Consider the following 26,501-nt stretch of genomic DNA (forward strand, 5'->3'; position numbering starts at 1 on the left):
TGTCTCATTTCAACCATTTCTCGTTCTTCTGAACCATTTTACAAACCTCTGATCTGAGTGTCCCACGTGTGGGTGTCGGCTGGAGGCCAGAGTCAGGACCACGGTCAGCTCTCTGCTCACCTCCGACATCTGTCCCTACGTGAAACCGAGCTGCACCTCTGCGCGTCCACCACGAGATGGCGCCATGATAAAGATATTGTTTCAGTGTTATCCACACGGCAGACAAAGATAACGCTTTACTGACACATGGGTAGAAAAACAGGTCAGAAAAAATAAACTCTGTTAGAACTCTTTTTTTAATGTTCCTGTTTCTTGCATCACTTTGCCTCTTTTTGAATGAAATATGTTGTATACGTAAAGTTTTATCATGATAACAACAACAATAATACTATTATTATCATAACTTTTTATTATTAATCATTATCATCATATTTTTAGGCTGGGGGGTTCATACCTCTCAGTCCTCTTCTTCTTTATTATTATTATTATTATTATTTGTAGTAGTAGTAGTAGTAGTAGTAGTAGTAGTAGTAGTAGATGTAGAAGTAGTATCAAATACCAAATTTAAATTAAAGGGGACATAGCATGCAAGCACGCGATTCTGCTTTCTCCGCTTGTTGTTGTACCCGTTGAATGTCGGGGTTCGGGGGTAAATGATGGTCTTCATAGCCCCCACCTCTCTTTCTCTCTCTGTCTGTCTGCTTGTGTGCTTGTAGTGGATGGGCAGAGGGGGACATTTAATTATGTGATTGGGAAAATTAAAACTCCAGGACAACAGAAGGGGAATACAAAGTATGGGATGCATATTTGATAATTTATATCATATAAAATATGTAATTTATATCGTTTAAAATCATGGGGGGAGAGGGGGGAGGGGGGAGCTGGCTCACTAGCATTTAAAGGAACAGGCACTCAAAACAGGTCACTCTGTGGAGGGCTGTTTTATACAGGGTAAAAAGGGTGCTGTTTGAAATGATCCTTGTGGTATTTTGACCAAAGTATGTTACAGACATTTCATTAAGACCCCAAGGAACCATATCAACTTGTGGTAAAATGGGTATGCTATGTCCCCTTTAAATGGTTTTAACTGTTCCTAAGATTAGGGCCGATTTGATAAAATACATTTGTTTTAATTATAAATTAAAAACCTTTTGGAAGCCCAAAAGTGACAAAAGGCAGAGGAGTCAGGATGTTAAAGGGGATCTCCACTGATTTTACCCACCAAAGTCTGTTTCACAGGTTTTTCAGTGGACTCTCAGTGGTCAAGCTGCATTACTGGTAATGTATGTTCCAGTCTTCACAAACATTTTTGATTTTGTATTGGTAATTGTTTTTTATATTGTCAATTCATATTGTTGGAATGAAATCTTCACATATATGTTCATACCTTTTTACGCAGTTTCTAAGATTATCGTACAGGAATATAAAAAATTTGGATATGTGAACTTTTAGAGAAAAGTTTCTAGTGTTTCATAGAAGAACACTCAGAGGACTGTCGTGTTTTAATGAGAATCGCTGTACAATCCAAATTAGGAGCAGTACCTAGACGACAGACATGGAGAGAAGCAGCCCTCTGTCTCGTTGCCTCTGGTGCTGTCATCTGTGTTGTCCTCAGTGACCTCAGCTCCACTGTTGCTAAGTTGAGCTAAACTTTCCCTCCCTCCGCCAATAGAGACAGACTGTCCCCCTTCCCCTCACAGCTGTGTGGCCTGAATGCTGGAAATAACCCCGGCCGGCGGATCAGGAGTCGTGGCTGTTTAACAGTGGCAAATGTTGGCTCTGTGCCGCTGTGAACTAGAAGGAGGGAAAAAGACACAGGCTGTGCTTTATAGTGGAGCTGGTACCAACATTTATTAAAGCTCAAATCTGATCCAGTCAGTGGGATCCACCCTGATGACCCTGATGTGATGGATGGGATGCAGCTCTGCAAAAACATCATCCTTGTTCTCTGCAGTAACAAGTAAACTCGGATTCAGACTGATGTTGCAGAAACCTGTGGATCAGTTTCCACATGCTGTGTATGGATGAACCCTGCAACTACATGTGTGAGGATTTAACACTCAGAAAAAAATGATCTATCTATCTATCTATCTATCTATACATCTATACATCCGTCCGTCCGTCTATCTTTCTATCTGTCTATCTAGCTATATATCTGTCTATCCATCCATCCATCCATCCATCCAACCACCCACCCATCTGTCTATCTATCTATCTACCTACCTACCTACCTACCTACCTACCTACCTACCTACCTACCTACCTACCTACCTATCTGTCTGTCTGTCTATCTGTCTATCTAGCTATATATCTGTCTATCCATCCATCCATCCAACCACCCACCCATCTGTCTATCTATCTATCTACCTACCTACCTACCTACCTACCTACCTACCTACCTACCACCTCCCTACCTATCTATCTATCTATCTATCTACCTACCTACCTACCTACCTGTCTGTCTGTCTGTCTATCTACCTACCTACCTACCTACCTGTCTGTCTGTCTGTCTGTCTGTCTGTCTGTCTGTCTGTCTGTCTGTGAGCTGAGTTGACTATTAGATTTAATCAGGCGGCTGATGCTTATTGTAGTATTTAGTGTAGATTGTTTGACATGAAATCATACATAACATAATATAGATTTATTCAAAGCTCTTGTAATTATGTTTACCCTCCTGTGATGTGGTGCTGAGCAGGTAGTTTACAGCAGGTTTATCAGAGAGGGACCACAGCTGCCTGCTGCACCTGAAAAGAACAGCATAAGAAAAGTGAGTGTGAACCACTCAGTAAAACTGCGAGATGATATTTTCTATGGGTTTTATCATTGCAGACGACACCCTTCAAATACCCAGCCAGGACCTGATGAGAAACCTTGTGCTGGGATCAGACGGGACAGACAGCCTCAAGCTCCTGAACATCAGGCCCCACGCTGGAGCAGCAGAAGTGTTGACAGGTGAGGGACAGGGTGAGAGTCGCACCTGAATAACATGTCAGTCTGGAGGAAAAGTCTTTAAGGAGAAGCTCAGAGAGGAGAGGAGCTGGGACAAAGAGGCTGCTCCCAGGTGAAGGGTGCAGGGTGAAGGGATCATGTTTTTAGGCGACGGGACAGGGCATCAGGCGTAATGCACTCTGAGCTCGGCTGGTAGGAGAGAGCCCGTCTCGTCTGACGGGAGCTGAGGTGCTTTGCCCTGCAGATGTAATTGAGGTTCCTGTGATCTGTTCAGACGATGCATGGCTGCTCTGCCCCCTGCGGTCAGTATCTCAGGGGAAATGTGTGCACACAGTTAGTACTACAAACCTTAAGGTGCTCTGGAGGCGTAGAAAATGATCACCTAGTAACATGTTCTGAGAAGCGTGTGAACATGAATCTCCAAAAAGTTAAAGAAAACATGATTATTCTCAGATGCTGAGCATTCATCCATCTGTCATCCATCCGTTATCTACACCACTTAACCTTTGAGGGTCACAGGAGGCTGGAGCCAAAAGATGCTGAACATCGTTTTCTAAAATCTTATGAGGGTGAAAGGAATATAATCATTTATGGAAGACATCATTATAAAAATCTTTTTAAAAACAACTTCATTTTTACATAATGATGCAGTTGTGAGATGATTATCAGTTCTTGATCTTCACTTCAGCAATAATTTCACAATCAATTATATTTAAATATCAGTTCACATATACTGCATACAACCACCTGTTATCACTGATTCCATACTTACTGTAATGTGATAACAAGCTGAACAAATTCAATCACACCTGAGAAACACCATCCACGAAACAGTCCCAGAAGGCGTGAAGCACCACGCACATGTTCTAACAGAGTGTAGAGATCTGCTTTGGCCAAACCGCTGCTTCTAAGCCTAAGACTGAACTTCAAAATTAAAGGGATAGTTCACCCAAACATAAAAATTCACTCATTATCCGTTTCGAGTTGAATTTGATTGTCAGGGATTCCGGACACTTGGATTTTTTGTTTCTGTATTTTTTTTTTACGTTTAAAAAATTGGTCACCGGTTACTTCGATTGTATTGAACTTGCCTGCAGCCCTGTTTACCCCTGAAACTCCAAAAGTGTCCAAACACTTCACCCACCCCTCCATCTGCATAGTGGTGAGTGGATAATGAGTGAATTTTCCATTTTTTGGTGAACTGTCCCTTTAAGATAACACTTCACTATCCATTATTTTTTCCCACATTCTATATGAGATGGTACCGATTCATCTATCTATCTATCTATCTATCCATCTATCCATCTATCTGATGATCTACCCTCACTTTCTTCTTTTAATTACTCTTACATTGTCAGGGTGGGGAAAAGGTGTTTAGGTTTTTTTATGCATATACTCCTATAAAAGCACAAAATATAAACAGCATCAATTCAGTTTTGAATGATTTGTTGTGTAAGGGATGTTTTGCATGACCGAGGTATGGAAATTTGGTCACATGATGTTGAAAATAAACTAAGGAAATATCTATGGAGTGTTGAGTTGAGATTATTTTGTCAAAGTTACAGAATCAAATATGATAAGCACAAACTAACCTCAACTTATTTAATATGAACGTCCCTGTGTTTGTGTAAATGCACATGAAATAACAAACTGTCAAACAATATTAGAAAGTGAGACGACACAAGACTTCTGCTCTTTTTACAGTTTATTGTATATATATATATTTATATATATATATATATAAAACTACAAAAGTAAGACTGTTTTAAATTCACAGACAGCTGTCCATTTATCTCATATATACACGTATATATATCAGGATTCAAATGTGGACTGGATATACATATACCAATGTGTATACAGTCGACATCTGGATGCCAATACAGTGATCAGCTGATAGTTTCTCTCTCTCTGTGTTCTATTGCATAGAAAAAGGCACAGCTCTGAGGTCTGTGTAAAATACAGCCTTTGTAGAGAGTCAGCCTCGACCGCGCTCAGTCTTCCGCGGCTGACTCAACAGGTTCGGTAACAAACACTGATCAAAAAAGTCTCAGGAGCTCGAATGTTGTTCATACTATGTACATTACTTTTGGCATTGAAGCGTCTATGACAGGCTTTGGAGTCTTGACATCTGAAGGTTGGAGACGGGTTTTTGAGTATTGCTGCATTAACTGTTCGCCTTCAACTGGAAAAAATGTTGAAAAAAAAAAAAATCTGAGTACAAAAAGATGTAAAAAGTTGTGGCTGCCGACCCACAAAAAAATAATCAATAACGTAGCAACAAACAAACAAATAAACAAGATAATATAACTACCTATGTATATAAAAAAAATGGCTTCCACCCATAATTCCACACTCAGATACATTCCTATCTGAAGTACATTCCTACCACACATTCTGTACACGCATTTACAATCCAAATGTTCACTTCACATCCAAAATAAATATATTTACACAGAAAAGAAAAGAAAAAAACAATATGAATAAATAACTTCATTGACAAAAAAAAAAAAACAAGCACTCCAAAATTCAAACATAGTGAAAGAAACAAGACACAGTCGTCTATAAACAACATGAGTTGGTGCTGCTGTCTGCTCGGCTCACACACTCTGAATTCAGTTCCATTGCAGGTCATATACATACGAGCTGAGGTCAAGTGTCAAACCTCTGGGAACCAATGATCCTCCACTGTTTGAGTTTAAAGCCTCACTGCTGTTGGCTGCCACAGGAAGATGAGTCAGGCTGTAATGCAGATAACACATTCTGTCCCATTAGCAACACTGAGTCCCACCAGCTGGGACCTCTGCTAGAAATACCATTATCAGACCGTTTTTCACCATGGAAAGGCTGTGCTGAGAGACACAGAGGCGTTGAGGGTTTCTTGTGTTTAATAGTCACTTAATATTTTGCGACGTAAAATAAAAACTGTTGGTGAGAAACCCTGCTTTTCAGGACCATGCATTGTGTCAGTATACGGTGTATTTTTCTTATATTGCTGTGAATATCCAAACAAATGTAGATGCAATGTGCACAATAAAGCTGCATTCATTAATATGTTTATATCCATATCAAAACTATAATGCATGATGTGTTTATAGTGATAAACTTGCAGATCGTTACCATCGAACTTTCAGTTTCGCTTCATTAGAAGGAACACATCAGTTACTTTTAACTTATCGCTCTGGGAGTTGCTTTTATTGAAAAAGCTCTGATAAACTCACTAAAAGCAACAAATTGCAGAGAAATCCGGAGATGAGATGTTGGGCATAGTGGAGCATTCATGTACCAGCTAGTGCTTCCTTCAGGAGTTGGTGGAGACCACAAAGGAGCAAAAAGGAAAGTTAATATAAGTTATCAGGTGGCAAAAGACATGAGAATAAATTAACATTAATGTGTATTAGTTAACAAGCAATATATGGTAACATAAGTGGTAATACATGTTGAAATGGCACAAAAATATCAACGAATGCAGCTTTCAAAAGACACTATTTTGCACAAATATCCCACAAACAACTGAAATGCACTGAACATGAATAAAAGAATCCCAGGGTCCCAATTTGCCTATTGGTTAAAATCTGATTGCACTGATTAATTGATGTCAAAGAGGGAAGGTGCTGAGTCATTGCTTTCTAAATATTGCATACTTTTTGTTTTGCTGTAGAAACTTTAAAAAACACTTTAAAGTTAAAATCTGAACTATCTTGTGGTTCTGCAACTGGTTTGACTTTGAAAAGAATAATTTTACATCTGCGAATTGCAATTGCCTGTGTCCACTCCATGCCTTTTCTTAGAGTCAACATACCGCTATGCTGGTGCCAATGTGTTTGTCCTTTTCAGAATGGGTTGCTTATAAATTATGGCTACATATGTGACACTGCTATTCACACACACAAATAAATGCTTTTAGTGGGGCTGGAGATCTGTTCATTCTAAATGGTCATCAGTCTTATTAGCGTTTTCCCCCGTTGTCCAATCTGATCAATTTAGAATTGCGTGCCTTTGATTGGAAACAACATTGATGGAGGAGAAACTAGAGGTGGCTGTGGCCAGATGCTCCAGGCAGGTGTGGAGGAGGGTTGGTGCTGTGCTTAAGATTTCAGGTGAGTTGTTTTCATTTATTGTAACTGTACAAACGGTATTGGTTGCATAAAGCTTGTGGTTTGAGTAAAGCCAACATCAGCCCACTTTTAACGTCATCGTTCTACAAGCTGCAAGACACTTCTGAACATATTGTAGCGATTGACAGCAGACTGTCAAACGTCCCCGCACTCATCCTAAAATAATCTGTGAAGCAACCATCACCAGCGGAGCTCCTGGAGCAGCTGGTGATTCTGTTCCCCATGTACCCACACTGATCGTTTCTGATTTGTTTCCCTGTGCCGAGCAAATTATTCAAAAATAGCCTATCATCCTCTATAGGAGCCAGAGCAAGTACCCTCTGCCTGTAGCTTATACATTTAGATAGCATGCACAGATCTGTGAGTTTACTTCACAACAAAATCCGTTTTGCTTAAGACAGGTGATTTGATAGTTGCCTAGCAACAGTAGGAAAAAAAGCTCTGCATTGCTCTTTTTTTTTTTAAGTGTTGGCTTCCACGAAAAAAAAGCAGCGCGGCATCTGATCAGGGCCTTGGGTGACACAGCAGTTCTCAGCCTTTTGCCTCTGCCCCACAAGCACCTCCATGCATTTTTATCCAGTAAGCATCACAGCCAATATCCACATATGTGACTCGAGTAAGGAAATGTGTGTGAGGAGGAGTTTCAGCTTCAACTGATAGCGTACCAAAGAAAAGGCTCAATCGTGGACACAGCATTTGCCTGGTAAAGAATTCATACTCAGTACAGAGACTTTAGGATTCTAAGGAGACCAATATTCGCGATGCTGGACTTTGCCATCACATTTAGTCATTATGTACTAAATATCATGCATACGGCTGTGTGCAGGGGAGGTTGTGTTTAGACTCTTTTGCATTGTTGCAGTTTAAGTTTCCTACTTGAGCGGAAAATACACATTCAAATTATTTACGAGACGGATTTAGTCCTCCTGTTATCGTATGTGTTTCAATCATCCATGAGCTCTGCGGTCAACCTCAGCACTGGGGTTCACGAAGTGCAGAGGAGCTGTAAACATACAGCGTGTGTGTAATACTGTATACTGTGCTGTAATTTGTCTGTCACTCATGATGCTAATTCCATGTGACCCAAACCAGAAATAAGGCATTTTCCCCCTAAAATATTCAACTTTCTTTGTGTGATTCTGAGAAATTCTACGGAGTCCCCCTGGAGCCACTGTGACTTCCCCTGCAATCTGTGCTCGCTGTTTTGTCTTGGGTCCAGACTGAACATGTGTTAAGAGCCTACAGTGTGTGCTTAGGTTCCACTTTTCAGGTCATCTACATGTGACTGGGAGGGAAGAGTCCATGCTGGCGCTGCCCCGCTTCCAATGTCAACACATCCAGCTTTCCTGTGGGTGTAGCTCATTTGAATTCTGCTGTAACTGAAGCATGATAACTAACCCATATGCCCGAGCTCATGTAAAATAGCATCCAGCACAGTTATATGTGCCTGCCGAAGTCCTGAACTGAATTCATACAAGAACATCTCCTTCAACCAACAGTTTAACAAACAACTAGGCAATGTATTTAAGAGCTAATCCCAAAGCGTAATTAAAAAGCCGAGCTAATATGTAATGTAGCACACTGATAAAACAATGTCTTTCTCATAAAACATTTTTTATGCTTGCTTAACAAATAAAACATAGCATCTGCAATAAGATAAAGATTAAATAATTATTATTTGATCGTTAGAAATTGCCCTCCTTAATTATAGTTTTAATACAATACAATAATTTAAAAGAACATCGAGGAGTGACCTCGCTAGGCTGTTAAAGTGAAAAGACTAGAAAAGAAAAAAATACTGTAAAAAACAGGAATTGAATAAGTGGTCATTCTGAAAGGCACTCGTCTGCTAAAAGCCATGGATTCAGTGTGTGTGTGTGTTCACTTGTATTTCTTTACCTGTGAGACGTAAATGTCCTCACAAGGATATAATGACTGCAGAGTCCTCGAAAATGAGGACAATGTGACAGTCCTCTATATTTTCTCTATTTACAGTTACTCTTCGGGGTTAAGGCTTAGGTTCAGGTTAAAGATTGGAACTAGGATTAGGTTGAAATTAGAGTTAGGGAATGAAAGGAGTCAATGGAGGTCCTCACAAGTATAGAAATACAAACTTATTTGTGTCTTTGTTTCCCAGTTACTTCATTTCCATATTTGGAAAGGCGAGCACAGTGCATGCACAGTGTTGTGTAGTAGTAGTAGTTGTCAAAGTAGTACGAATTGACATCACCATCGATGTTTACAATTACCGATCTTTGAACAAAGTTTAAAAAAAACAAACATAAAAACGACCAAGACGGCCCCCAAAGCGATCACAACTTTTCATTCCAGTCTGTTCTCCAGATCAAACCGTTTGTGTGTTTCTGACGTGTTGGTGTCCGTGAGTCACGACCCCACCAACACCTCCATGATGTGGTCCAGTTCTGTCAGATCTATTTTAAAAGGCTGATTGGCTGAAACCTGCGGGGCGGAGCCGCTGTATGGTGACGCAAGCGATTTGAGGAGGTCGTCTGTCGTCACCACCGGTGACAGTTTGGCAAGGCCCCCGCTTGCCGCCACGCCCACTGCCCCCGTTGTTGTACAGGGGTCAAAGTCATACATGGACGTGTCAATGTCGGCAAACAGGACATCATCCAGCGCCAAGTCTGAGAGAAACCCCGAGGGTGAGGCAGAGGAAGGAGGTGAGGAGGGACAAGAGGAAATGTCTACTAAGCCACCAGGGGGCAGTGTGGGCAGATTGTCCATGGGCCGGAGCTCGGTGCAGCGAGCTTCAGCTAGCAAGACGCTAGCTGCCTCTGGTTTAGAGCCCATGGTCCTGCAGTCTCTGGGTGGGGAAAGAGGTGCTAACTGGGAGGGCCGGGTGAGTGGCGTGGGAGCTGGGGAGGTAGTCACGGTCGTAGTATTAGCTGCTGCTGTCCTTGTTATGGCTGTGGGAGGACCCAACTCTATGTCACCCAGCGTGGAGGGGAAACTGTCACTGGACGAGGCAGGCACAGGGACCCTGGGGGACACCTGGCTCAGAAGTGCCGAAGGTAATGTGGGACACTGCGCTGGGGTAGGCGACAGAGGAGGAGTTGGTGGGGATGGAGCACAAAAGGTTGAATCTCCTCCATCCTCCTCCAGTAATGAGGCTGGAGTGAGGCAGGCTTCCAGAGGGGCAAGGCAAGCCTCTGCACGGCTGGGGCATGCCTGGGACGCCTGGCAGTTGGGAGGCACCATTGGGTGGGGTGAAGGCGGTGGAGCGATCGCCGGCATCAACAACACAGAAGGCTGGGATACCTGTGCTGCTGCTGCCGCTGATAAAACACCAAATGAGGGCGGCGCCTCACGGAAGCCCTCATCCATGGGGTCGTCAGGTGGCGGTGACGGTGGCAGGAGTAGTGGCCGCAGTGAGCCCTCCTGCTTGAGTTCCTCCTGGATGCGCCGCAACATGTTGTTGATAAGGACACGGCGCTCCAGGCTGGGCTCGCCAAGCGGCCGCTGGCTGTACAGCTTCATCAGCGAGATGTTGAAGATGGTCTGGCGCTGCAGGGTGTAGGACACCTTAGACAGGCCCTCTGGGCAGAGGCTTATTCCCCCTCCCGCCACCGACGCCTCCAGCGTTTTGCCTTCCAGCCCCTCTTCATCCTCGTCCAGCTTCCGCTTCGCACCTTTACCGAACATATATCTGGAAAAAGACAGGAGACAAGAGTTGATTTGTCACTGGACTTAGAAGACATTATAAAAAAACTGATTCAACTGATTAGTTTTGTTTAACCTACACCCCCGTCAGCATTAGATGATCCGTGTCATCTCACTCAACCACAGATACCGTTTATTCACCAGTAAAGTTTTCAGACTGAAACCCAGTAGCAGCTTAACCGTGGGTATTCAAGAATCTGCTTAAACGCAACAAGCTTACTGCAACAGGGGATTTAAAAAAAACATACATTGAAACCAAGAGCAGCTGCATTGGGAACCTTGCCACCACATAGGGAACCTCAGCACACACATACCACCACACTCAGACACACACACACACACACACACACACACACACACACACACACACACACACACACACACACACACACACACACACACACACACACACACACACACACACACACACACACACACACACACACACACACACACACCAAGTTATGTAATAGCAGCGCTCCCTGCTGTACCACAGGATCATAGGCCAGATTTAAAGCCCAGCCCCCTCCACCTCTCCTGCCATATTGGAATAGCACATTGACTTACATGGTGAGGGGGTGGGGCAGGGGGTGGTGGTGGGGGAATACTGTGTGTGTGAGAGAGAGAGAGAGAGAGTTATTCCCTTAGAATATATGAATATATTCCAATAGTGAAATAATAGATGCCGCTACAGATCAAACTATCTGGTGGTGAAAGAAAGAAAGAGAGAGAGAAAGAAAGAAAGAAAGAAAGAAGAAAGAAAGAAAGAAAGAAAGAAAGAAAGAAAGAAAGCATCGCTGCAGTGAGTTTGACTCTAATCCAGGCTGACAGGCTCATGCAGCCAGTCGCTGTCTACACACACACAACCACACACACACAACCACACCGCGCATGCGTCTCCTCATACACACACACACAGGAAGTGTGAGCTGCAGGCCCAGTCACCACGACTGGTTGGTTGCCATGACAAACAGTGTCAGCTGGGAATTCACCCAAAGAGATGACAAAGAATGGGATGGGGGAGAAGAGGAGGAGGGGGGAAAGAGGAGGGAGGAAGAGGAGGAAGACGGGGAGGAGGAGAAGTGAGAGGAGGAAGTGGAGGACTAGGTGAGAGATTGGTGTGGAAGAGGTGGGAGGTGAATGAGCAACACTCTCCTCCCATTGAAATAAAACTGCTGCTGCGCTGCCTATGAGCAAGGCACTGAAACCCAACTGCTTTTTAACCCAAACTTTTGGAAATGGCTCATATATGGTGCAGGTCTGTTAGATCATTCAATGTACATGTAGAGTTTCATAATAACATGTTGTTGTCATTGGGGGGATGTTTTAAAAAGCCTTTGCCCATTTGGTTCCTTTAACTTGGACACAACTACAGGAGCTCAACATTATCATATGTTAGCTAAAACACTGGCACTTAGAGTCGTCACTGTCCATTGCACTGGTTATTAACTATGTTGACTCAAATTCAACTTTTCAGTGTGGCCGTCGTATTTTAAGGTACAGTGAATGGTCTGATTCTCATGCAGCCGAATGGGACACAAGAAACTGTCTTATCAAGTGAAGTAAGTTTTATATCGATTCAAAGAACACTCGTTCTTTACACTGGTTGGTTGCTAAGCTATGCTACATTAAGCACCTCCTGGCCTTCCATTCCATTCATAGCTTACACACAGATATATGAGACTGGTGACTTTCTCATCTATCTCTAAACAGGGCAGCAAATAAGTATGTTCCCCAAAAATGTTGAACTATTCCTTTAACTTTATCCATCAGACTCATTCATTCAATTCAATTGTATTTGTACAGCGCCAGATCACAACATAAATTATCTCAGGGCACTTTACATAGTGAGGTTGAGACCTCGTAGAATCATTGAGAACCCGAACAAGTGAAATAAAAGCTGCAATTGACATCAACAGTGTGACAGCCGCCATGACAGAAAAGACAAAATAAAGGGCAACGCATATGCTGACATAAAAAATGTAATGCTACAACTATCTTAGCATCAGAGTGCTATAAAGAGTAATATAATGGTATTGACATATACGGGTATGCTGGTCAATGAAAAGGAAGAAGAGATTCCAGTACAGAAGTGTGGATGATTTTTTGGAGAAGTGACGCCATTTGCCATGTTTTAGTATGTTTTTGTTTGTGTTTTCCCTGCCTGTATTTATATTTGAACCTTTTTTTTAACCTCATAGCTGCCAACCTTGACCAGGACTCCCTGGCAGAAGACGTATTATATCTTAATAGTTAAATACAGGATGAATAAAATAAAAACCTATTAATTACGCAACATACATACATGTTCCTGGTTTAATTAGAGGATTTCTTTACTGCATCACACAAATCAACACATATTAACATTACCAATTGATGGATACTTCAACTGCACTAAGACTGAAGTAAATACAAAACAATATAGAGGCTTTGTTCATATATCATAGGACGTGTACTTTTAAAACACGTTTTCATACTGTTTTACACGGCCTGTAGATCATGGCCTCCACATTCTTCATAAATATTTCAACTTCATCACTTCCTGCTTCTGTGGCTCATTCAAGATGTCTTTTGTGATGTTTTCAGATGAGTATTTAGCTCAAAGCAGAACAACAATTTAAAGCCTAGGATCAAAATAAAAAAATGTTTAGGCATATTTTCGGGAATATTTGGTGTTTGTGCCAATTTCATGTTGTTGTTTAGAGCTGTGAGTTCAAGCTGGACACACATGAAGAAAAGGGACATGGGTGCATGTCTTAATGAGCGAATCCTGGCACCAGTTACCTGAATTATTGATAGTTTTTTTCTCCATCATTTTCATAACCAAAGAAGAGATGGCAGCCTTGCCTGTGTTGTCTTATTGAGAGCTGAGCTCTGGGAGGTGCAGAGCAGAAACCCCTCAGTGCTAAATGTGAGCTACAAAGATTCAAACCTATAGAAGAAGCACTAAAGAGGCTCCAGACTTTCAGCACTTCTTTGGTGCTAGAAAACTGGATTAAAAATGAATTTACATGTACGTTAATTTAAATAATCTGTAGGTTTCTTTGCAGCAGTGTATGGCACGTCTAGGAAAATGACGAGAGAGAGAGAAACAGAGAGAATCAAAGAGTGAGCAACAGAGTTACTTTCAAAGCAGTTTGCGGGTGTGTGATTGAGAGCTGAAGCAGCTGCACATGTCTGACTCACTGACTCATGGCAGTGTGTTTAGTATCACACACACACACACACACACACACACACACACACACACACACACACACACACACACACACACACACACACACACACACACACACACACACACACACACACACACACACACACACACACACACACACACACGGAGCGGGGCTAACATACCAGAGGTGCCCCACCCCTTACATTCCACTTCATTATCCTCCTCTTCCCTTTCCTTCTCCTCCACCTCTTCTCCTCTTCGCTCATACATTTCTCCTTTCCATCTTTTCTTTTTCATCCTGACTCAGGTCTTAGGCTCTCACCCTCCCACCTCCTTCCACTGACTGTCAAAGTTCACAGGCCCAGAGCCGTCCTACACCATATGAGCCATGTCTAGAGATGATCACACCAGGAGAAGAAGAAGTCAAAGAAAGAATAATAAATGAGTCAAGCAAAAAACGCAGAGCAGCAAAGGAGGACCGCGCTCCAAAATGGAGCCAAAGTCATCACTCAAGGTCACTGTGACTTAACGTGCTGCTGTCAACTATCTCACAAAGTAGTGTCTTAAAATTACCTTTTTCCAAAAGGTTTTCCATGAGCTTTATGTTGGAAAAAGCCTATTGAGACCTTCAAGACGAAAAAGCAAATGAATATAACCAGAAACCAACCAACCTGCAGTTTTTGAAGGTCAGTGCTAATACTGATATTTTTAGATTGAAGTTCACAATAGAGCTTTTTTCCCCAATCTTCATTACCTTCAAATGTTGGCAATTCAGTGTGTACAATAGAAACTATTACTTAATCAATCAATGAATCATATCAACCTGCATCATATCAGAGGCTGATAGCTCAAACTGAACAAGGTTCTACTTTAATAAAAAGTTTAGTATTTTGAGGAAAATTTCTCAAACTAAACACTTGCCCAGAGTCTAAAACACCACCAAATATCCTGATAATAAAAACACCAGAAACCAACCACAGGCCATAGTGTGGTTGGTTCTTGTGAAAAATAATCAGAAACGTCTCGACAACGACAAAGCATGTCTCATTTGTCTCATAGAACTGATGAGAATTAACGACAATTGATAACGACAAGATACAATCAAACAGCATCGTAAACTGAAAAGTCAACTTATGTAGATAAGACTACAGGAAAATGATTGACAATAGGATGTGGGCCTTGATGGTAAAATAATAATTTAGAGCAAAGAGAAATGGAACGTAAAGAAAAAGTAGTTACTTTTAACAGATGTGAAGGACTGAAAGGTATTAATTTAATCACAAACATGTGTAAAACATATCAAACATGAATGTTACAATCATTTAGAGGAGAGTTCCAGTGTGTGTGCATGTATGTATGTGTGCGTTTACCTGCCAACTGTGCCTGCAACCACACTTCAGACATGTGGGCTGAGCATATTACTCCAGGAGCTGCCTTTAGTGTGTGTGTGCGTGTGCGTGTGCGTGTGTGTGTGTGTGATAGTGCAGTGCTAGTGGATGGACTCTGCAGTGATATTATGATCCTGTAACCGGATACGCTGGTTTCCATGCCTGAGCTGCACATCCACCCCTCCCCCTCACCTCTACATCGGGCTATTTCAGGTTCTCTGGATGCACAAAGTGTGGACACACACTACGCACTGCACTGCTGCAGGCAGGCGAACCCAACACTGTGTCGTACGCTTAGTTCAGCACTCACATGTGCACGAAGGCGCACAGCGGGCGACTCGCGGCTCATAGTCATGACTGGACCTCCGACTGACTGACTGTTCCTCGTCACTGTAATGCATCCAGCCCTGCACATGAGGACGACATTGCCACAGTCACTCTGTGTGTATGTGTATTTGTGTGTGTGTGTGTGTGTGTCTCACACATACATACATAATGTAGAACTAGTAAACACATTCCAGACAAACCTAGAGGAAGAAATGAGTTGTAGTGTTTGCCTGATCAGATCCACTACAGTAAATATCAGCTACGCTTCCACAAACAACTTAAGATACAGTAACACTATGACGATAGTCACTTCTACTGTTTCTACCACTGCTGTTCGTACTACAGCTCTGTCTACTAAAACTGAGAATAAAACTATTTTATGACATTTGTAGAACTTTCAACTATGCATCAGAAGTACCACAACCAGATTTAATCAACAGCAATCACCATCAGCACCTCACCAGTAGTTTTTTCACTGAAGAAATCTTGCTCTTTAGCAAGCGCAGGAAAATACAGGGTATGTGCCTTTCCCAACAGCTGCACGTCCCAGTGTGTGTCTGTGGTGCTCAAAAGCCTGAAACCTGGACAGGACACCGTGCAACTGTTCAAGATGTATCAATAAAACAAATCAGAAGTGATGTATGTGGTTTAAAAAGGGAAATTCTGATAGGAGATCTGGTGATGGTGGATAGAGTTCAATTAACGTGTTGGGTTATTTTTCTCAAGTGGCTTCAAGCACTTTTGCAGCCAAAGTTTAAAAGTTAAATTAAAATTAAAAATAAAAAAAGTTAAAAATGAATATGAGCTACATAATAGTTTAGATTACTATTAGTTTTAACTGCACAAGTTGTGATATACCCCAGGAATTAGCTGTCTGCTTGAACCCAAACGGTTTAATTTATCTTTAAAACACTTTTATTTAGATATGGCAGAAATTTAAAAAAAATTATGTAACAACAGAGGAAGACAGATGGTAGAGTGTCTAAACCAAAATAAACAAGTCAATCATGTGGCAGGAAACAAGTGTGTGAAAACTACAAATGTGTGTGTGTGAGTGTGCGTGTGTGTGTGTGTGTGTGTGTGTGTGTGTGTGTGTGTGTGTGTGTGTGTGTGTGTGTGTGTGTGTGTGTGTGTGGGTGTTTTCCCTTGTAGTGATCAAAAACGCTCACATGACAAAGTCAGTTGGTTATCAGACAGGCAATTCACTACGATCTCTTACATAATAACAGGACTGGTTACAAAACACTACAGTTCCAACTGCGTAACACGTAGTATCTCATTAATAACCGGACTCTGGCGTGAGAGACCAAGCCCAGGGTGGATTCAGAGACGTAAAACAAAACCGAAGGTGTTTGTTCCTTAGGTTTGATGAATCATAATTCATTTTTAAAGAGCAATCCTCATTTTGTTGATGCGGGAGGAGATTCATCACACTCTCATTATGAGCAGTGTGAGAGTAATGGAGGGCAAAGGTCAGGAACGAAGAAACAGAGTAACTGACATGTAAACCCTTACATTTGTAGTTACAAATATTTAGTCGAACCTCTTTAACACAACTAGAAAAAACTCTCAGGACAATCTACTAACTTTCACTAGCACCTCAAGCTACAGCAAAACAAAAATTATGTAAAAATGATATGATCATTCATTTAGGATTTATAACAGCAACTGTTATTTAGCTAAGGGAACATGGCGACTGGGAATGTCTGCTCAAACAAGCACCACATTTCTGTACAGCCAGTTCAGCAAACACTATGAGTCAATCCTAACAGAGCGAGGTGACAGGTGCTCGCACTTTAAAGACTTGTTCTTTGGGATTAAAGGTGCTGTTACTTAAAGGCACAGCCCAAAAAAAGGAAACACCTCGTTTCGCTTTAACTCAGGATGACACACACGGGCGTCCTACGTCTCTCACACACACACACACACACACACACACACACACACACACACACACACACACACACACACACACACACACACACACACACACACACACACACACTTAAATCTATAAATAAAATGCAGAAGAAGCGAGCAGAATTAGGTCAGCAGACGTGTCCACATGCAGGTGAGTTTTCCACTCTCTCCACCGAGCCGCTTCAGTTAGAAAACCCAGCCTGACACTTCCAGTGACAGAGCTACAGGAATCCACATCCTCAATATATCTGGAGTACACAGTCATACCCATCTTATTACTGCAGCATGTACTGTACCAACAGCAGCATCCGACTTTTACCACGGTGCCCATCTTGAACGGCAGCACCGGCTCCAGTGCTGCAAGTGTCATCATTCTTACTGCAGGCAGCACCCTTATTACTTAAGTATAATCCTTATCATTGCAGTACACGCCTGGTTACTGTAGGTGAAGCCATGCGGCTGCACTAGGAGCTTCATCCAGGTATTCGGAAACTGAAGGTATGCAGTATACTGTATAGGAACCTGCCACAGCCAACAGACTCGCTTTTCACTGTAAATTCAAGCCTTGACCATATAAGCCTGCAGCTGTCCCCTCTCCCATACTTCCCAATACATCTTCATACCAGGGCCTACAAACCAACACCTAAAGATACTGTGTGTGTGTGTGTGTGTGTGTGTGTGTGTGTGTGTGTGTGTGTGTGTGTGTGTGTTAAAAATGATTTTGTTGTAGTGTGTCCAAAATCTACAATTTCCCTCCGAGCTCAATGTTGATTTATTGAGTCTGAAACTAATAGCTGCGAGGTGGGAATATTTTTGAATAATAAAAAGGGCTGCATCTTAAAACTAAAGGCAGAATGTTGTTTCCATTTTGTTTATATATTACTATTGACTTTTTGCACTGCCTTTTACTTTACCTCTGCAAGTCTTAAGTGCAGTATCTATCTATCTATCTATCGAGTACTAAAACTAATTGCTATGTCTCTAGTTGGAAATGTTTTCCTAAACTCTAAACGAATCAGTGAAATTTAAACATTTTGAATGTCTCCTTGACACCTGAGGGGTTCCCCACTGTGGTTATCTGCTGATCTCCGGTGGAGGCCCAGTTGTGTAACTCTGCATCACATCTGTCTATTATGCTTGGGTGCTCTGCCCTGGCTCCTGTACGGTGGGTGCTGGTCCAGACGGGACCTCTGGGGTGACCTCCGAGCAGCTTGTGGATGGCAGCACAGAGTGTGTGTGTGTGGGGGGGGGGTTGGGGGAGTGCTGTGTATGTGGTGCATGTTATGAAACAGAGGGGGCCCCCCCCACTCACTACAATAGCTGAGATGGTCCCAAACACTGGAGAGCAAGTCACTTCACACATTTCACGATAACACCCTTCAGCAGGCTGCAGGATCTACTTAATGTTAAAATTCATAATTATTATTATAGCTTTTTTAAATACACTATGTGTCCTTGCAAATGGGCATTAATGCAAATGTGAAGTCCTTCTTCTCTGTGCTGCTGTTGACACAGGACCCTGTCTGCAGATGTGCAGCCTCCAGCACAACATCTGGCCGCACATTGACTCTCAGTGCATGGAGGAGGATTTCAACACATTTAGGTCCTTTTAAGTCATTTGGAAATCACTTGTTAAAGGTAGAAGAGCTTCACTGCTGCAGCTATAAGTCGATAAGACGACCCGCTGGGCTGAAACAGCGTGTGGCCGGAGGCTGCGAGTGTTTCAGCGGGACTCTCGGTGTATTTGGGCTTTTTAAAAAAAAGTTTATGGGACAGACTTTCCTCCGCGGCGGTGAAGTGGAAAGTGGCGGCCGCTGCCTCCGCTGTGAAGCCGGACTGAGTGTTCGGCGGGGCGGGACACAGGTCGGGATTCAGGGTGAATGGAGGAACCGCGAGTGACGAGAGATATTTAACATTTAACAGGAAAACTTTCCCCGAGCCAGGAGCCCCGCTCCAGCCCAGCAGCACGGAGACCAGCAGCCAGGAGCCGCGTCTATAATTCATTACAAACACTGGCACCGTCCTTTGACGCGTCTCCTCTGGTCGCCTGTCTCTGCCTGAAGAAAAGGTGGAAACGTCGTCTTACCGTGTGCAGGAGGGCCGGAGAGAGAGGGAGAAACATGGAGGGCGATTTAAAGTCCTGTCAGCTGCAGGAACACGAACCGTCCGAGCTGCCGGAGACTCTGACACACAATGGCGCTGACAGGAGGAGGAAGCTGCTCACAGGACCGCTGCTGCCTTCACGGACCGCCGGACACCACAAGAGCTGCCCGTGCCCGTACATCCCGCAATCAGAGACTATGCAATAATTATACATCTATAAATAATGGTATTCATTATATCAAGAAAATTATAATGCATCATTTTAAAGCTAATTTAATGCGAGAGTTTTAAGAAAATTCACCCCCGTGTGTAGTTGTCACGAAGGAAGAACTTTGTCATTGAGACCGAGGCTGTGTCCGAAATCACCCATTCATGCTTCTGCGTCAAAGCTACACCGTAGCCTACGCGTAGACGTGTACCCTACGCATATCTACGCCGTACCCTGACGTGCATCCTCCCTGAAAATGGAACGACGCGTCAAGGCCACGCAGACCACAAGAGCTGTGATCGGTCCCCTTGGTCCGACAGACTCGCCACCATTATTTAATTGAGTTGATGGAGCGAACACATGCGACGTCTTTCTTTTCTTCATTGCAGTTATTTAAGAAATAGCAATTGCTCTTCAACATCTATCGGCTCCAACTCCAACACGATCCACTCGCCATTGTTCCGAAGTAAACAGAGATGCAGAGAAGTTGTAAATAAACAGACACTCAAAAAGACACTCAACACCAGCATAGAAACTCTACCACCACTAGCGTTTCGGCGGTGTGATTGCTGCGCGACTCACACACACCGACACACAACTATGAATGCTATGCCCCGTGCAGAGGCAACGTGCATACCTACAGCGTAGCTTCAACGCAGAAGCATGTATTAGCCTTAACCCGGACTTCACTATGTAGGGACTTCTATGTAGTGGACTATATAGTGAGCTCATCAACACTTTCGGACACTACACTGTGCATTTTCTCTGTGACAGTAATTACGTCATTGTTGCAGGATTATAACGTAAAACAAAAATGCCTACTGGTGTAAAATCCCAGAATGCATTAAAAGTTTATTTTACACATAGTTTCAATATTTATTGATTGAACATATCTAAATGCAGAAATAAACTTCATTGCCACAGTTTGTGTTGTGATGCTCTTCTCTGCTCGTATTTGAATTTGTATGGACAGGTCAGGCTGTCCCTGCTGCCCTCTCCCCTGTCATCTCTCCACTGCAAGCGCAATGCATGATGGTATGTATTGCTATTGGTTAGTGATCATCGGTAATACACAACTATTCACGATGCATTGTGGGAAACAATGAGTTCACTTTATAGGGTGTTAAAAATCGGTGGCCACTCCAGTTTTTTTGCACTTCTGCTTTGAAAACCAGTCCTTAACACTTCACAGATTTTTGCTTGACATAACTATTATGTATTAAACAGGCTATAGCCTGGTGAAATATTGTACTTAAATAAACAAAAACATGTTGGGATGCGTTTACTACTTTGTAACTAACTATTTTATTTCTTTATGCTTATATTTCAATTCTCAATCTCTGAGAAACTCTAAAGATTGGAGGCTACAGTCGTCTCTCCCCTTATGACTTGAAAGAACATTTTCCAGATAACGTTTAATCTACAGTTAATTAATTCATCCGGATACATATCTGACAACCCATTTGCTCAATTCGTCAGTTATCCTCCAATAGTAATGACTGCAAAATGATGGTCAGGACGGGAACCATTTTGTTATGGAGAGGTGAATTTCCGAGGGGCACGTGAACGTAGCAGGAGAAGCTGAAACCGAGCAGCTGCCCCGAGAAGTGGCGTCGTCGACTTTGCTCCGCCCACACACACACAAACACACACACACACACACACACACGCACGCACGCACACACACACATACACGTACACACGTACACCCATACACGTACAAGCGCGCGCACACACACACACATTCTGTAATATTATATCTCCCCTCTCTCTTAAGTTAATTACACATTAATTGAAACGTTTTGAAAGTGTAAAGTGGAGGTAATGTTCACGTTATTCTCATGCTCTTACTTATTTTTACAGTGTCATGCTTTTAATTTTCGAATATCTTAAAGATCTTCAGTGTCTGCCTGTGATTCCCGGTTTCCTGACATGCACTGAAAACTTCTCATTGACACAGAGATAGTAGGTGGTCACAGACAGAAATGGGTCTGTGGACTGTTGGTGCTGATCAGTAATGTCAGTCCTGCCCTGCAGCAGATGGCGGGGTGGTGTCCAGTAAACCCAAACAAAACCCAGCAGAGTCTGCACACATGCAGACAAAAACACCAGCGGAGCATCCCGGGGCAGAAAATGGGCATCTTGGGCCGTTTGTGCCCCCGATGCCCCCTGCTGCACACTCACCCAGTTGTGCACTGATACACTCACAGACACAATGCAAGTCTCCCCGTTATTTTTCTTCTTCCCCAGACAGGCTGCCTCTTTGATCAACCTGCTGTCACAAAAAGTTCCATCTATTAAAGTCCAGCCTTTACAAGATTCAGTTTCTGGGACTGAATCTTTCAGTTTGTCCTCTTGTCAAGACATTCGCTGTGCACTTAAACTGTCAGCTGTAAAATCCTGATCACAACAGAAGGTGACACAAAAAAACCTCATCCATGCATCTTTGCAAAATATTCCGAATGTGTTATTGTTCTCCAACATTAATGGAGCCACGCTGTTGCTAGGAAGTTAATTCTGATCCCTCCAACTGAATCCTACTGAACCCAAAAGGGTCACGGCAAGAGTTACTTTTTGAAGATTACTTTTGGGTCCCAATATTTTACTTCTTCTATACCTTTGAGCCATATGTAATAGAGTGCAGCTCGGGCAGTATTTTCTGTCTAAACCGTCTGAGCCTGAGAGAAAACTAACCAAGCCTGACCTGAATATGAAAGGCATTCTCTGTGTTGTGTCTGAACCTGACCCGATGCAGTTAAAGCTACGGTTGGTAATCCTGGAAAAACTAGCCAGAGCAGGCTCCACTTTGATAAACACATACATCACACACCCTGCCATCATCCCTCTCGCTGTACCTACGCTCCCAAAACACGTGAGTGTGCACTGACTGACAACTGTTAGAAAATGACTCTATATTTATTGATGGCTATCAGAACCTGAAATGGATTTTAAAATATATATTTTTTTGAAAAACAAAAAAACCCAAATGATCAACCAGACCATTAATGTAAGCTGCACTGAGTTTGTTTTACCCTGTCCCCTGACACAAATGGCTATCGCATGTTTTCCCCTATTATAGCCAACGAGACTTACCCAAACCTGAATATCATTGCAAAACGTTTTTCCGAACCTGGCCCAGCCTGTAAGAAGAACACAGTAGAGTGATTTGGAGGATACTGAACCACACACTGTACTCAGGACAACTGCACAGATACAGATAACTGCACAGTTATAATGAAATAATAATGTTGCATGATGGGAATGGGAAATTACTGCAAAAGAACGGAAAAGTAATCCTCAAACAAAACTCGCCGTTACTCTTCGGTGGCTCTGTAGGATATATTACTTCTACTGAATTTACTATTCAAATACTGTTGTGACCAGTCTTTAAGTCATCATTGGCTGAAAGTTGTAAGACACAAAAACTTCCATCACTGGACTATATGACATGTATGAGTGTTTTTTTGAAAGGTTAAACTGACTAAGCAGAGGAGACAGCAGAGCTTAGAAACTGCTGCTCCTACAATAAAACACAGGAATTTGATTCTTTGCAACAGGGATTCTCAAAATATCAGACATGAGACGTCGGCGGGAGTCCTCTGCTCAGAGGCGGGTTACAGTCTGGGGAACGGTAGCTCTGTGCGTGCATGCGTATACGTAGCTTCTGTGGTGAATGGAGATCTGATTTTAGTGCTGCGTTCATCTCTCCGGCCTCTGAGTTGACTCACGAATGCCGAGCAGCAGAGGAGGGATGGCTCTAAATAAAGATTTCAGGTCAAAAACAGGAAATGGCTCAGTGAGCAGGGAGGGCAGGGCCATAGCAACACCAACTGGAGAGCTGCACCCACAACATCTCTAGCTCTCCCTCCCTCTCTGCCTCCCTCCCTCTATCTATCTTTATTTATTTCTCCCTGGCTCTCCTTTTATTTCCCTCTCTCTGTAAAATCTGCCTGTTCCTTCTCTTCTTTTCATTCTTACCGTTGCTTGACTCGTATTCCTCCTCCTCTGCTTTGTCTTTGTCTCTCTTTTTCTGTGTTTTACTTACATTCTCTGCATGTATTACAGTTTTTCTCATGTTTTAGCTGAAACAGAAATATCTGATGGAAAAAGGTCACCAGTTTACGCATTAAAACCAAATAACGATTGTTTCCGAGCGTGCCTTACAAAATGCAACACAGTCATCAGCATGTATGTGAACATACCAACAACATGTGATGCTACAAAGCCACTCTGAAACCAGTAAGTGCTTAATTCTGTTGTTGTGATGTTCTCTTTGTTAGCGTTCCTCTGAGCATGTATCAAGTTGTGTGTGTGCGTGTCACTATCAGTGTGAACCTGACTCATGGTGAGTTTACTGGGCTCATCTCCCTCCACCCCACCTCGGTGCATGAAGCTACATGTTGCTCCCATCCATCGCCTTGTTGCACCTTTGGGTGGCAACTCTCTGGTTTTGCGACTTGCACCAGAATTAGTTTGTCGACCATCATGTTCCATTTATACTCGCTGTGACACCTCACACTGTATTCTTGTATCACTAAGGTCTATAAATTCACCAGACAGAGTTAGTGGTTAGTACATCACACAAACCAGAGTAAAAGTATGTTATTGACTCTATGAGGCATTTAATAAATGCAGTAACACAAAGCTAGAAGTTTGTATTGTATAATAATAATAATAATCTATCTCTACTACTTTCTGTTACTGCAACATTAACCACCACATTAAAGGCTCAGTGTGTGTGATTTAGGGACATCTAGTGGTGAAGTTGCATGTTGCAGCTGAATACCCCTCACCTCACCCTCCCCTTCCAAACATGAAAGAGAACCTGTCGCAGTCTTCAGTTGTCATAAAATCTCAAAAGGTGTTTAGTTTGTCCAGTTTGGACGACTGTAAAAAACATGGTGGCTTCAGTAGAGGACCCACTCACTAAGTAAATATAAAGTATTTAAATAGAAAGGACCCATTCTAGGGTAAAGAAAATTAAAATTTGTATAATTTAGATGAAACACACTAGTGAAACATCACCAGGATTAGTTTATATTAAATTCTTGCCAACGATCCCTTTCACCTCCATATTACACACTGAATCTTTAACTACTATTACTACACAGTACAAACACCTACTACTAGGCTACTACAGATAATAGTACCTCAACTTTTACAATGACAGCTGCTGCTACTATCATCACTGCTGTACCAATATCTACAGTTATTACTATAGCTGCTTTCAGTCGGTTGCTGTGGACATTCTCTGGAGTTTCTCCTACCTACCCCTAAAAACTCTGGATAATGTATGCGTGACCAAGAAGAACCTACATAAACAGACACACACTGAATAATATAATATTATAATACATATACATAGTCACTGAAATAATTAATTTCCTAACCCATGAGCCTACCCATCAGAGCTACATACTAAAGTCTTCTGTTACCTTCTACCTCAAACATCCTTCAGATCTCTGGAAGAAGTGAGGAGCAAACAAAAGGTTCTTACTTTGTATCCATATCCAAACTAGTCCTCCACAAAAAAAGAGTCCATATTGAAAATATTTAACAGCAGTGACAAGTCAAACAAGACAAACAATAGTTTTAGCATTATTCAGTCAACAGATATGGTTTCTGTTGCAATTGAACCTGATCTGGTGAAGTCTCAAGACGATATTTAGACAAAAGGGGTAGGGCAAGGAAGAAAGAAGGAACTCACCTTTATGCTACACAAATCAAATTTCGGACTTTTCTCTAATTTGTGCTTTTATTGTGAAAAACTAGGCAGTGCTCCGTCTTCAGGCCTTTGAGGGTTCAAACTGAAAAGATCACACTATGCTGTGGTTATCTGTAACTCAGCTGTATGTGACCTGTGATACGAGGTCACAAGTTGAAATTGTTTCTCTTTTAAGCGTCACAAGCCATGATGTCATCAGGGTTATCTAGACTTGGGCATTGGGATGACGGAGTTCCGCTCGTGGTGAAAACTGGGGGCATGGTGCTTAAGACATGTGGGCTTTATCAGACACGGATGATCTAACGGAAAAATACTATCATCATGCATTGTGGGAAATGTGACATTCAAGCTTTTTTGTTGTTGTTTGCTTTAGTTTGACTGGAGACTAAACGTGAGAATACCTCTGCAGGTGTCTTTTTGAAAAAGCCCACACTAAGCCATCTAATACAGCAGTACCTTGGTAAAACTGTCGGATTGTTTATTGGTTGGTTTTTAATGTTTGTTTGTAAGCAAGATTACACAAAAACAGCTGAACAGATTAGCATTAAACTTGGTGGAAGAATGTGATATGAGTCAATGAGAACACATTCAATATTAGTGTGGGTCTGAATCAGGGGGCGGATTCAGGATTTTTTAAATCTTTTTCTTTAAAATTGTAAGATAGGACATTTTTAAACATTTTCCTTGATTTCCCAGAGAATAATTCATGGACCTTGGTGAAAAAAATCTGGCATGTTTCGGAGTCGGATATTTTTGAGTGCAGAAAATAATGAATCAAATGTGCTTTCATAAGGGGACTGGGCATTGGTCAGGGCACTCTACTGACAGATATTGTAGTTTCTTAAGGTTTTTGATGGCTGTTGATCTAACTCAGTTTTAAGGCAATAGTTATATGGAGTTTTGG

At 42.3% G+C, this 26,501-nt stretch overlaps 1 protein-coding gene across 4 annotated transcripts in view; it reads right to left on the reverse strand.

Annotated features, from left to right (window-relative positions):
• Positions 1 to 4,641: 4,641 nt before the first annotated feature.
• The window catches only part of sertad2b (SERTA domain containing 2b), a 42,595-nt gene continuing 20,735 nt past the window's right edge, over positions 4,642 to 26,501 (reverse strand). For 2 of the 4 annotated variants that reach the window (XM_035172006.2, XM_035172011.2), the window contains exon 3: positions 4,642 to 10,734. In XM_035172006.2, coding sequence (XP_035027897.1) covers positions 9,453 to 10,730 — 1,278 coding nt within the window. In that variant the 5' untranslated portion in view covers positions 10,731 to 10,734 and the 3' untranslated portion in view covers positions 4,642 to 9,452. Of the gene's footprint in view, positions 10,735 to 19,647; positions 23,705 to 26,501 lie in introns of those variants that run through there. The other 2 variants (XM_035172007.2, XM_035172008.2) reach the window with 2 other exon arrangements.

This window comes from Hippoglossus stenolepis, chromosome 12, assembly GCF_022539355.2.
Source record: "Hippoglossus stenolepis isolate QCI-W04-F060 chromosome 12, HSTE1.2, whole genome shotgun sequence".
In the NCBI taxonomy this organism is placed as follows: Eukaryota; Metazoa; Chordata; class Actinopteri; order Pleuronectiformes; family Pleuronectidae; genus Hippoglossus; species Hippoglossus stenolepis.